Below are 13,767 nucleotides of genomic sequence, written 5' to 3'. Positions count from 1 at the left end.
TCAGACTTGCAAACCATTTCCCACCGATAAAAACACTATCCAAGTTCCAAGCTTTGTTGATTTTCCTGAAACAATGCCTATTTTAAGAGTGTGAACCACAATGTGGCATACAACACAGCCCTGATATCGGTCAACTTATTGCTCATACTATAGTTTTTTCTTGATTGGTTTATCAGCTGGCTTTTATTTTTAAACGGAATTAGCTGTAGCCCAAGAATAATTGTTTACTCAGGATCTTCTCAGTCGTTAAAGCGCTCGCCTGCAAAAAATGCCGTTAAAGCTTTCTTGGTTCCTTGCCTCTGCCGCTCTGCCGAGCCCTAGTCTTCCGAGCTGTTGCTCGGACACGGACGCGTTGCCGGTCTGCCCTAAACGTACTCACTCATCTGCATTTACGCATAATTGCGCTGCTCTCAAGGAGAGAGGGGGAGAGAGGGAAATTTCGAATTTTCAAGATAGTTTTAGTTTAGGAGATATAAGCACTCAAAGTTTCGAGCCTCAGCACCGTCGAACCGGTGGTCGCGGATCGCCGATGTCTTTGGAGCGGAAAAAATGAACACTGAAAAAATGTTAAACTTTGAGTTCTTATATCTCCTAAACTAAAACTATCTTGAAAATTCGATTGGCAAATTCTCTATTAGATGCGTACATTAAATTTATCTAAAGCACTCATACAATTGTTTGACTATTTCGGCTGAGTCCCCACTGTGCCGCGCCAAAGACATCAGCGACCACGCTGCCCTACGGTTTCGGCACGCAGAAACTGATATGCTTTCACACCGACTCGACGCTGACCGAGGCATTGACGAAGCCAAAGAGCATTTCGGAGGCGAAGGCAGCGTAAAAGAGAATTGAAGTACTAGCCCCGCGCGCCCGTACCATGAAGCGTCAAACGGAAATTGAACGAGGGGGAACGTTGTGAGTTGCTGCGGACACCGCAACTCTACAGTTATACCCGATACTTAGTCAGTATGGCTCTCCTCCGGCAGACGCCGCTAATATTAAACGATACGACAAAGAGTGCGTGCGAGAGAGACAGAAAATCAGTCTGAGCGTGTCATCGGGCGCTGCGTAGCCAGTGCAAATTGATTTGTTCCTTTTGGGTATAAAAATGATCCGATCTGATCCAGATTCAGCAGTCTGATAGATATGGTCATTATCTATGATTCTGCGTTTTTAGTTTTCTCGAATCTGCAATATTGTGGCTGCAACAGATTTTCGTCCTTTGTGGGGGCGGAAGGGGGTGGGGCGAAAATCTGAGATATACGTTTTATAGTGAGATCTAACAGAAGTGCGGGTACCAAATTTGGTTACTTTAGCTTTAATAGTCTCTGAGATTTGTGGATGCCCCAGATTTTCGTCCTTTGCGGGGGCGGAAGGGGGTGTGGCGAAATTTGGACACGAAACTGTCAAGGTCCGATATCACAGGAGTGTGGATACCAAATTTGGTTGCTCTGGCTCTTATAGGTTCTGAGATCCTTGAACTCATATTTTGCAATTGGCAAAGCCGACCATGAAACCTGTGTGTTAGAGAGAGACAGAGCGAGAAAGAATGAAATTGTTTTCTTGATTCTGGCTATAATAATTATACGATCTGGTTGAGATTTTACACTCTAGAACATATCGTCATCCTCTACGATTCTGCGTTTTTGGCTTTATCGTATCTTTAAAAATGTGGATGCCACAGATTTTCGTCCTTTGTGGGGCGGAAGTGGGCGGGGCGAAGTTTTGAAATATTTTTGTAGCAGTGACATATCACAGAAGTCTGGATCCAAAACATCGTTGCTCTAGCTCTTATAGTCTTTGAGCACTAGGCGCTGAAGGGACGGACGGACGGACGGACGGACGGACGGACGGACGGACAGACGGACAGACAGACAGGGCTCAATCGACTCGGCTATTGATGCTGATCAAGAATATATATACTTTATGGGGTCGGAAACGATTCCTTCTGGACGTTACACACATCCACTTTTACCACAAATCTAATATACCCCAATACTCATTTTGAGTATCGGGTATAAAAACACATGTATAAGAACTTCTTTCGGAGTTGCCGTCAATGTCATAATCAGCCCAAAAAGAGTAAGATATGGCCTCAAGTGCAGGTCTCACTTGAGTTATGGCCATTAAGACTTGAGACTCGAGCCGCGCCTGGTCCTCTTTCTGGGCTGTCTGGCCCTCGGTCGAAGGTTAATGCAACAACTTGACTCTGAAAATCTGTACGTTTGACGCCTCTCAAGCACTAATTGCTCTCAAGGCTCGCACTTTCGAAAACCGTACAACTGGCGGAGAACCCCAGCAGACACGTACCCAACGACTTACAAATGGGTCACAACTATTGCACTTTCCTAATGAAAGTCGTTTGTATGGGCCTCAGGCCTCAGGTCTAGTGCTTCGACGATAATTCGTATTTATGCTGTGGACGCGCAACTTGCAACTTCCTGTGGGCGGACGGGCGCTGCCCACCCCCCTCCTATCTATTATCGATTAATAATTAACAATTAGGCCCACTGCATGAACAATAAACGAGGGGGAACGTTGTGAGTTGCTGCGGACACCGCAACTCTACAGTTATACCCGATACTAAGTCAGTATGGCTCTCTTCCGGCAGACGCAGCTAATGTTAAACGACACGACAAAGAGTGCGTGCGAGAGAGACAGAAAATCAGTCTGAGCGTGACGTCGGGCGCTGCGAAGCCAGTGCAAATTGATTTGTTCCTTTTGGCTATAAAAATTATCTGATCTGGTCCAGATTCAGCAATCTGATAGATATGGTCATTATCTATGATTCTGCGTTTTTAGTTTTCTCAAATGTGCAATATTGTGGATGCAACAGATTTTCGTCCTTTGTGGGGGCGGAAGGGGGTGGGGCGAAATTCTGAGATAAACGTTTTATAGTGAGATCTAACAGAAGTGCGGATACTAAATTTGGTTACTCTAGCCTTAATAGTCTCTGAGATTTGTGGATGCACAGTTTTTCGTCCTTTGCGGGGGCGGAAGGGGGGGTGGCGAAATTTGGAAACGAAACGGTCAAGGTCCGATATCACAGGAGTGTGGATACCAAATTTGGTTGCTCTGGCTCTTATAGGTTCTGAGATCCTTGAACTCATATTTTGCAATTGGCAAAGCCGACCATGAAACCTGTGTGTTAGAGAGAGACAGAGCGAGAAAGAATGAAATTGTTTTCTTGATTCTGGTTATAATAATTATACGATCTGGTTGAGATCTTACATTTTAAAACATATAGTCATCCTCTACGATTCTCCGTTTTTGGTTTTATCGTATCTTTAAAAATGGGGATGCCACAGATTTTCGTCCTTTGTGGGGGCGGAAGTGGGCGGGGCGAAGTTTTGAAATATTGTTGGAGCAGTGACATATCACAGAAGTCTGGATCCAAAACATCGTTGCTCTAGCTCTTATAGTCTTTGAGCACTAGGCGCTGAAGGGGACGGACAGACGGAAGGACGGACAGACGGACAGACGGACAGACGGACAGACAGACAGGGCTCAATCGACTCGGCTATTGATGCTGATCAAGAATATATATACTTTATGGGGTCGGAAACGATTCCTTCTGGACGTTACACACATCCACTTTTACCACAAATCTAATATACCCCAATACTCATTTTGAGTATCGGGTATAAAAATCATGACACTGATAGCTCTCTCCCAATGTGGGTCAACGATCCCCAAATGCAGTCCCCATGTTGCGCCTACGCCAGAGGGAAACTCCCTCTCCCCATCTGTCATAATTAAGCATAATTTCTTGTTTGGGAAGACATCGTTTTACGAGAGCTCGTCCGAACCCGCCTTAGTAGCCGACAAAACTCCGGTAATTTATGATCCAGATGAGACACAGATTTCCACTCGGAAGTGCTTGTAGATTAGTCTGTTAAGTAATTCTATTTATATGTCTGTACTAAATTACAATGTTTACATCTTTTACAGATCCCCCACTCATCACTTGGCTTTTCCAATGAAAATGAAACAAAAGTAATCAAATAAATAACATACATCTAGAAGGAAACCAGTCATTCCGAGCGAATACTTGAACGAATAACGAAATCCGAAATTCGAAATTCGATCGACCCTAACCATATCGAGAGCAAGTCACATAAAACTAAGGAAAAATGGATCTAAGTCTGGAACGCGATAGCTCTGCTCTGGGGAGTCTGTTCCAACAGATTATCAATGACATGAAGGTGAGTTCTTTTTGATGTTTCAGCGGAAATTCGGAATCGCCTTCGAACACGAGCATTTCGACAGAAAGTTCTGTTCCGTCTGTGGGTTCTGTTCTGGGAATTCCATATCAATTTTGGGGGAAATCTCCGTCCACACTTTCTCCCTCTCTCTCTCAGTCTCTTTGAACCCCCTCAAATAACATTCGGAAAATAAACAAAATGGAATTATGCTTTTGCTTTTTGCTGTAACTTGTTCTCATTGTCTCCAATTGTGTCTCAGAGTGTGTCAAGAACTCTCGGCATTTGGCCGGAATTCTCTCGTGTGTAAAGAAAAACCTCGAGCACAGAAAAAAGAGAAGAAACAAAATAATTAAAGGCAAGGTCGGAGACAAAAAACCATTTAGTTCTGATATAGAGTCATAAATGAATGCAAAAGGGTTTTGAAATTCGTTTTTTAATACCGAAAAGTATCGTATTTTTTGAAAATTGATTTAATAGCAAAAGCAGCAATTAAATTACAAAATAGCAAGAGCAAAACAAGACAAATTCCGCACATTCCGCATTTCGCATTTATCTAAAGCCTCTTGAGGAGACACAACGAAACGACACGAAACGTTGCCTGGCGCATTTTTGTTGATTCGTTTTTTTATACCCGATACTCAAAATGAGTATTGGGGTATATTAGATTTGTGGTAAAAGTGGATGTGTGTAACGTGTAATGTGCCAGAAATTCATATTCGTAGAGGTGTGAGATTGTATGTACGGATGGAGGTTGTACATACTTTTTTCGACGGTCAGACACCAATAGTATAGCAGGGTTTCGGAACGTGTTCCTCTAGCTATGCTCTAACTAGCTCGCCGGAATGTCGTGGGATCTTTCCTACTCTCCTATCTGCTATACGAACACATTCGCAAAGATGTTTTAGGTACACTTGATTTAATGTTCAAAAGGAACTCTACAAAAGAAATCAAAAAGAAAAGAATGTGAATTTTAACTAACTGGTTAATCGACTACCGACAAATAGTCAGGCTATATTCCGTCGCCCTTGGGGAACTCAGATGACTTTGACCCCTTCTCTACCCTCCCTACCTTTGTATGCCGTTTAATCGACAGCATAACCCTAATCGAGCGCATCTCTATTTGATCATCGGACTTCCTCAGGCTCTACTCAGGACAAACACGAAAGGTTTAATGTTCCACTATTATCTACTAATTATTATTTAATAATTCAAAATTTAATGGTTTGGACTTCATGGTTTTCCAGATAAGTATGACGTTAGCATAAAGTAAATAAATAAAGAAGGAGGAAATAGTAGCAAGTTATACCTAGTTATATGTGTATATGTATATAGGACTTATGTGTAGAGAATATGGCGTAAAAGAAATTAAATTGGAAAGAAGAGAAAAATATGATAATTATATAACTAGAAGGCAAACGTGAAAGAAAAATTAGTAGCCGATCCGCTTTAAATTATGGAACGGATATGGTTGTTTCATATATCGGAATAGAAGTTTTATAAGACAGATATATAAGTTCGTAGCTCACTCATACTTTATACGAATTATCCGGCGTGTCCGTTGAGCTCAAGGGGCGACGTAGGAACATATTCTGAGGAAGGGAGAAAAATTATGAATATACAGGTCTTCACTTCTAATTCGGATGAAACACCGATTTTCTTTACATTTCCATACCCGTACGACGACGATTTGCCACTCAACGGCTGATCTAAAAAAAAAATGTGATTTTCATTTGCGCTAATTTCTAATTATGGGTAATTATATACATTATTGGTTTTTTTTCTTTTTAAATCTATACAATACAAAAATAGTTAGTGCGTAGCCTAATCTTTAATAAATGGAAAATCTCATGACGAGACTCAAAACTAATACTTTGGTACATTTTCACACGACGACTATTAAACGGCAGTGTGGATCGCCGCAGAATAATGTTTTATTTTCACAGTTTGAGAACCACACCACACACTGCGAAGAACTATATGCGAAAGCCTTAGCCGCGCGCTTAATTCATAAGCGAGAAGGGTGACGAGTGCGGCATATTAGTTTCTCCGAATTCGCAAGAAAACCATTCTTCTCGTCTTACTCCAAAATGTACTTCAGCTCAAGTATGCCTCCACATAACTTCGGATTTCACTCTAGTATATCTTCGGACGGCTCTTTCTGGTTTATTTGGTTGTAGTTATCGTTGGTTTATGTAGATGCTGGTTTCTGGGAAATCCGAGGTCTTTCCCAGATCTACTAAGAAATCGATGGACTTTGACGACCTCGTTCTTGGAGGTGTCGAACGTAGTAAGATTTCCAGCCCTATGATACGAGACTGTTAAAGCTGTGTCACTATTGTAAGGTCCAAATACCTTTTATTTTTCTTAATCCAAAAGGAATAATGTAGTCCACCAGAACTTCAATTTACTTGGCACGTGTTTGATTGCACAACGTTTTCAAATTCACTTGTATATATATATTTGTATAAAAAGACACATCCGAATTCGCACAGCTTCACTATAGCAATGATCTAGCCAGCAGTTCTATTACTTGCATTAGCCCTTACGATCGGAACTTTACCTGCCACAACCAACGGGGTAATGGTACGATTTTAGACAAAGCTTACACCTTGCTTCCCTAGATAACGGAGTAATCGTACGATGCTAAGCAAAGCTTACACATAGCTTCCACGACTAACGGAGTAATCGTATGATTTCTAGTAAAGCTTTAAAACATAACTCCCACAAATCCACGCTGCTTCTCTAAATTAGACATTAAGCTCTTCAATGGAAGCTTTAACTACTGCTCTCTTGTAATTGATCTCTTATCTTGTTTTTGTAAAGAGCAGAGTTAATGTTAAACGCGAGGGCCGTACTTCTCAAGCTGTTCTCTGGAGTTTTAGAGTCACAACTGGCCACTACACCACAGTTGAGGAAGCGCTAGTTTTAACTGGCGAAGCCTAAACGGAAAAAGGACAGTTGCCTAGTGTTTCACTTGTATGTCTTTGAGGTGAAATATTCCTAAGTTTTTACCCTGTTCGTTCTTCAGTTGATAATAGGATGAGCCAACTCGTCTAGATACCACGGCTGAAATAAAAACCGGCGCTAACTTTGCATTGAACTTTTTAATAGCATTGCTTTGGCAGAAATTGCGGGCAAGTACTGGCTCTCCAACCTTAAACTCTACTTTCCGACAGCGTAGATTATATCGCCTAGCATTTTGTTCATGTGACTCTTTCACCTTTTTCTTTGCCGATTCGCGAATAATTTGTAGTGCTTCCGGATAACTAATGCGGCTATCCTCCGATAAGAGTCTTAAGCGGCGAAGCAACTCATAGTCTTTGCCATTCAGAATCGTATTTTGTCCAAAGGTTAGGAAATAGGGCATTCACCGGTGCTTTGGTGAATGTTGGATCTGAGAGCAGCACTGATTTCCGGTAATTTGGTATCCCAAGTGGAATGATCCCGGCTTATGTAAGCTCTTATAGCTGTTAACACCGATCTATTGAGTCTCTCACTGGCATTCGCCTGTGGTGAATATATCGCCGTACGAATATGTTGTATCCCAAAGCGGGTTAGAAAAGCCTGAAAGGCTCCAGAAACGAATTGAGATCCGTTATCTGTTAATATCACCTCGGGGACTCCAAATGTACAGAACAAATAATTTTCGAGGTAATCGCACACCCGATTGGAAGTAAACACCCTAAGGGGGCATAGGAAATGAAATTTTGTGAAGTGATCTACGATAATAAGTAAACCAATATGCCCTTTCTTGGATCGGGGATATGGACCCAGCAAATCCATATAAAGCTTTTGAAACGGACGATCAGACCGCATTGGTTTTCCCATGGGTGGTTTCAACACGGTGTTCGGGTGTTTGGTGTGACGACACACTTCACAATGAGTTACATACTCACGTATTTGCTTGTTCATTTTTGGCCAAAACAAATATCTTTTAATCTTTTCGATGGTTTTCCCTACTCCACTGTGGGCGGCATTGGGCGGATCATGGGCCCGTGAGATTACACCTTGGGTGAGTTCCCTAGGGATCCACAATTTCCAAGATACACCATTATTTCCCTGATCAGGTTCGGTTCTTTTGTAGAAAAAATCATTGAGAATCTTCAAGTCTGGTAATTTGTCTTGCTTAGCGCGAATATTATCAATTAAGGTCATATATTCTGGTGATTTAAATTCTGCGGCAGATAGATCAACTATCGGACACTTCTCTTCCATTTCAGAAACAGTAATTTCCTCTTTACGCGATAGGGCATCCGCTACCACGTTTAGTGAGCCCTTCCGGTGCGTTATCTCAAAAGAGAATCCCTGTAGTTTTATGGCCCATCGAGCTAATCTACCAGACAACTCCTTCTGACGCATAAGCCATTGTAATGAGGCATGATCGGTTATCACCTCGAATGCCTGACCTTCTACATAAGCACGAAACTTTTTAATTCCCTTTATCACCGCTAAACATTCTAATTCCGTGACTGAGTAGTTTTTCTGAGCCTTAGATAGCTTCTCGGACATGAATGCTACGGGTAATTCTTCTCCTTCTTCGTTTTTCTGAGCTAACACACAACCAATTCCTACAGTACTAGCATCACATAACAGCAAAAAGGGTTTTGAGAAATCAGGAGTAGACAAAATGGGAGCTGACGTCAAGCACTGTTTAAGTTTTTCAAATGCCTGATTGGCCAAAGGGTTCCCCGCATACGCTTTCGGTTTCTTTAATAGTTCTGTGAGGGCGCAACTTACCGTTGCATAATTGTCGACGAAACGACGGTACCACCCAGCAAGACCAAGGAATCGTCGCAATTGTTTCACCGTCTTGGGAACGGGGAATTCTTTAATAGCTTCAATTTTACTCGGATCCGTCTTTACCTGTCCGTATCCAATGATGAACCCCAGATACTTAATCTCACGCATGCAAAAGTGCGACTTGGCAATGTTTATCGTAAGATTAGCCTTTCGTAAGTGTACTGCAACTTCTCTCAGTAACATTAAATGGGATTCGAAATCGTCTGATAAAATTAGTAAGTCATCGAGGTAAACAAACACTCTCGTACGCAGGTTAGCAGGTATTACCTTATCCATTAAACGACAGAGGGTTTGTGAGGAATTGGTTAGACCAAAAGGCATAACTTTGTATTGATACAGCGGTCGGTTAGGTATGGTAAACGCGGTGTATTGGCGTGAAGACTCCTCTAGGGGAATTTGCCAATAAGCATGCTTCATATCGAGTCCCGTTATGTATTTGGCAGGTGGCAATCGACTGAGTATCCCATCTAGGGGAAGGGGGTATGCATCTTTTCGGGTATATTTGTTGATCTCTCGAGAATCAAGGCATAACCTATTCTTGTTCCCTTTCTTTACTAGGACGCAATTGCTACTCCATGGACTATTTGAAGGTTCTATCACGCCCAGCTTAATCATCTTCTCTACTTCTTCGAACATCACTTTCTCTTTCGCGGGGAAAATGGGCCAATGTCGTTGTTTGACGGGTACTTCGGCATTGATTACCATAGAATGTTGTATTAGGTGTGTACGACCTAGTCCGTCGCATTCATATGACGGAAGGTTCTTATTACCGCCTCTAATTGGTTCCTTTGTTCTTCATTTGGGGAATGCATTTTAGGCGTTTCCTTCATAATCGTGTCGTCTCTATTCTCCAAACAGCTCACAGTTCCTTCTCGGGTCAATAATTGGGATAGAAGACCGAAATCTTTCCAAAAGTCAACTCCTAAATAAACATCTTGCTTTAAATCTGGTATGATAAAGAACTCTACTTCCTTAACTATTTTACGGAATTCAATCGGGACCACCAATTTGGACACTACGGTACAAGCTTCGTTGCTGGCAGTGCGTATGGTTCCCAAACACTTCTGAGATTGTGGGTGATGTGCTAAAAAGGTTGCTGCTCTCCCACCCAAACAACTAATGGTTGCTCCTGAATCCAGCAAAGCCTTATAAGTTTGCCGTTCGATCATTACCTCCGTGTACAATCGGTTATCTGAACTCAGAATAACTGCTGAAACTAAACGTTTTCGAACAGATTGGACCTTTTTCCAGAACGCTCGTCTCCGGACCGTCGATCGTTTGGGCTTAACTATCAATTTAAACCATGTATTCACATTTTCTGAACTAACTCTTTGCTCTCCATCGTTTGAGTCGCTACATCTATACCTGTACAAATTTGGTGTAGTATCATACCCGGTTTTACGTCAACTACCCCTTCGGAAAGCCCTCTTAAGGTAGTTGGTTTACTTTCGTTTAGTTGCTGTTCTTGGTCGGATGTACTGACTGGGCTCCGGTCGGTACATCCCGTTTCAAGTTTTTCGAGGGTTACATTTGACGCATCGAGGTTTATAAATATCCTTAGCACCACACCCATAGCAGAAAATTCGCCTTTCTCCTAAACAATCTTCAAAACGATGCCCTTCCTGGTCGCAGTTCCAGCATACCAGTTTCTTACGATAAATCTGCGAAACGTCTTCTTCCTCCATATCTTCATTGTCCGTAAGTATTTCTGCTACATTCGGTTTGCAAAATTTACCTCTTGGAAAAGGGTTATGGTTGTCTTTACAGAAGTTTTCATGCTTGCGAACTTCTTCTCTCAGGCCAGTTCGATCGCTGATTTTGAGATGCAAGAGTTCATATCTGAGGGCCGTTTTTGCGTTACGTTTTAAAATGTCTACTAACTTATTTTCGCTAACCTCGTGTGAGAGCCTGGACACTTATTCTTCGACGGCTGTCTGGTAATCGTCAAACGATTCACCCTCTCTCTGACGGCGTTTTCTAATCAACTCATACAAGTCGAAATCATCTTTAGCATCATCGAATCGTTGTCTAAACGAGGCAGAAAAAGTTTGCCAAGAAAACTGTGGGTTCTTTCTATGGAAGTTCCAAAACCAATCGCTGGCTTTAGACGAGAAAAGCTGATGCATATTGTCACAGAGTAATTCGTAATCGTTATTTAAAGTGGAGGATGTAAGTGAACGAACCCTGTACAGGAATTCGTCGACGTGCATAGCGTCTTTGGATCCGTCAAACTTTAGTCGCCCACTGGCTAAGATATTAGCGGCCTTCCCAGGAGCTATTGCCCTGTTAGATACATTTGGATGTGGTAATCCCCTTTCCCTTCCATTTTCTGAAGACAACGAGTTTCCTGTTATATTAGGCTCGTGATTTTGCCTTGTCGCTTGCACAGGCGTGCTATCTGAAGCTATAGTCATCCTACCTAATTGTCCGCGGAGATTTTCTTCGATCAAATTCTTAACGAATGAACTTAGCTCCACCATCATATCTTTCTGCTCACCTTTTATCAGGGCTTGTATAACCTCAAGGGTTCTTTCCGACATATCTCCTTCGCCCGACCTATGGCTGATACTGCCCAAAGAATTATCCCGAAATTGTTGAGACTGCAACCTAGTATGCATCCCTCTGCGCGATGTAGTTCCCCGTCCCTGTTTAGGCCTAGCCCCTCTTGACTTTTGATGTCCTCTCTCTGAAGCGTTTGACTCCGGGTTGGATCCCCCTTCTAACGGCACTATACCCGAACCCATGTCGGGTGGTAATTCGGCTGCTAGAGTATTCTCATCAAACGAAAGTTCCTCCGGATTCAACTCCGCCCTACATACGGGGCAATTTCTGTTATTTTTCACGAATTCTTTCATGCAAGTATCATGATACCGGTGCCCACAAGACGCAGTACATATTAGTTGACTTCTTCTTATGGCTTCTTGACATATACCACAGATCTGGGCGTCCACGTCACCCGACGCCTTGCCCCCTGGGGTACGTTGTACTGGTGACATGTTAAGATAACCCAGTAATACGAGTTCTGATCACTAAATGTGGAAATCCCTAATTATAGGACCAAAGCTTCAATAAATTCTACAAAATTTTCCTAAATACCCAATATATGTCCTTTTCGAGCTTGACTCCGTCCGATATACGCTTTCTCTTGTCGCCGGAATATAACCTCAATGAAATCTAAATTGGTCTATGGTATGTTTATGTGGTCAGTAACCTTGGCAATGGCTAATTTCCAAATCTATATCTACAAAATTAGACTTCCGAAAGCCATCGATACTCTTCCCTCATAAACTCTTTTGGTGTTATCCTATTATAATTTGGCCGACCTATCCGCCTTTGTGAATAGCTGTCGTATATTCGCAAATTAATTCTGGTAACAAAAAAAAATATCAGTTTCCATCCCTTGCTACCTGGCGGATTCTATTTGGTTAGGTATTCCGAAACTCAGAATCTTAAACCCAAAATTCCATTAATATCCTCCGTTACAGTAGTTGGACGGGAAGTATTAATTTTAATGTGGAAATTAAAATTGCAACGAGCAAAGTTTTTGGGGGTTTTGACCAGTAGTAACTCGTACTCTGGCCCCACGTTGGGCGCCAATCTATGTAATGTGCCAGAAATTCATATTCGTAGAGGTGTGAGATTGTATGTACAGATGGAGGTTGTACATACTTTTTTTGACGGTCAGACACCAATAGTATAGCAGGATTTCGGAACGTGTACCTCTAGCTATGCTCTAACTAGCTCGCCGGAATGTCGTGGGATCTTTCCTACTCTCCTATCTGCTATACGAACACATTCGCAAAGATGTTTTAGGTACACTTGATTTAATGTTCAAAAGGAACTCTACAAAAGAAATCAAAAAGAAAAGAATGTGAATTTTAACTAACTGGTTAATCGACTACCGACAAATAGTCAGGCTATATTCCGTCGCTCTTGGGGAACTCAGATGACTTTGACCCCTTCTCTACCCTCCCTACCTTTGTATGCCGTTTAATCGACAGCATAACCCTAATCGAGCGCATCTCTATTTGATCATCGGACTTCCTCAGGCTCTACTCAGGACAAACACGAAAGGTTTAATGTTCCACTATTATCTACTAATTATTATTTAATAATTCAAAATTTAATGGTTTGGACTTCATGGTTTTCCAGATAAGTATAAACTTAGCATAAAGTAAATAAATAAAGAAGGAGGAAATAGTAGCAAGTTATACCTAGTTATATGTGTATATGTATATAGGACTTATGTGTAGAGAATATGGCGTAAAAGAAATTAAATTGGAAAGAAGAGAAAAATATGATAATTATATAACTAGAAGGCAAACGTGAAAGAAAAATTAGTAGCCGATCCGCTTTAAATTATGGAACGGATATGGTTGTTTCATATATCGGAATAGAAGTTTTATAAGACAGATATATAAGTTCGTAACTCACTCATACTTTATACGAATTATCCGGCGTGTCCGTTGAGCTCAAGGGCGACGTAGGAACATATTCTGAGGAAGGGAGAAAAATTATGAATATACAGGTCTTCACTTCTAATTCGGATGAAACACCGATTTTCTTTACATTTCCATACCCGTACGACGACGATTTGCCACTCAACGGCTGATCTAAAAAAAAATGTGGTTTTCATTTGCGCTAATTTCTAATTATGGGTAATTATATACATTATTGGTTTTTTTTCTTTTTAAATCTATACAATACAAAAATAGTTAGTGCGTAGCCTAATCTTTAATAAATGGAAAATCTCATGACGAGA

The 13,767-nt window shown here is 41.6% G+C and overlaps 1 protein-coding gene across 6 annotated transcripts in view; it reads left to right on the top strand.

The window, feature by feature from the left end:
* LOC117189757 (protein MTSS 2-like) overlaps nt 1-13,767 on the top strand; it is an 87,206-nt gene that overhangs the window by 41,010 nt on the left and 32,429 nt on the right. For all 6 annotated transcript variants that reach the window (XM_033394836.1, XM_033394834.1, XM_033394835.1 and 3 more), the window contains exon 2: nt 3,952-4,205. In XM_033394836.1, the coding sequence (XP_033250727.1) occupies nt 4,134-4,205 (72 nt within the window). In that variant the 5' untranslated portion in view covers nt 3,952-4,133. The remainder of the gene's footprint in view (nt 1-3,951; nt 4,206-13,767) is intronic.

Source organism: Drosophila miranda (assembly GCF_003369915.1).
Source record: "Drosophila miranda strain MSH22 chromosome Y unlocalized genomic scaffold, D.miranda_PacBio2.1 Contig_Y1_pilon, whole genome shotgun sequence".
Lineage (NCBI taxonomy): Eukaryota > Metazoa > Arthropoda > Insecta > Diptera > Drosophilidae > Drosophila > Drosophila miranda.
This window is presented reverse-complemented; position numbering and strand designations above follow the sequence as displayed.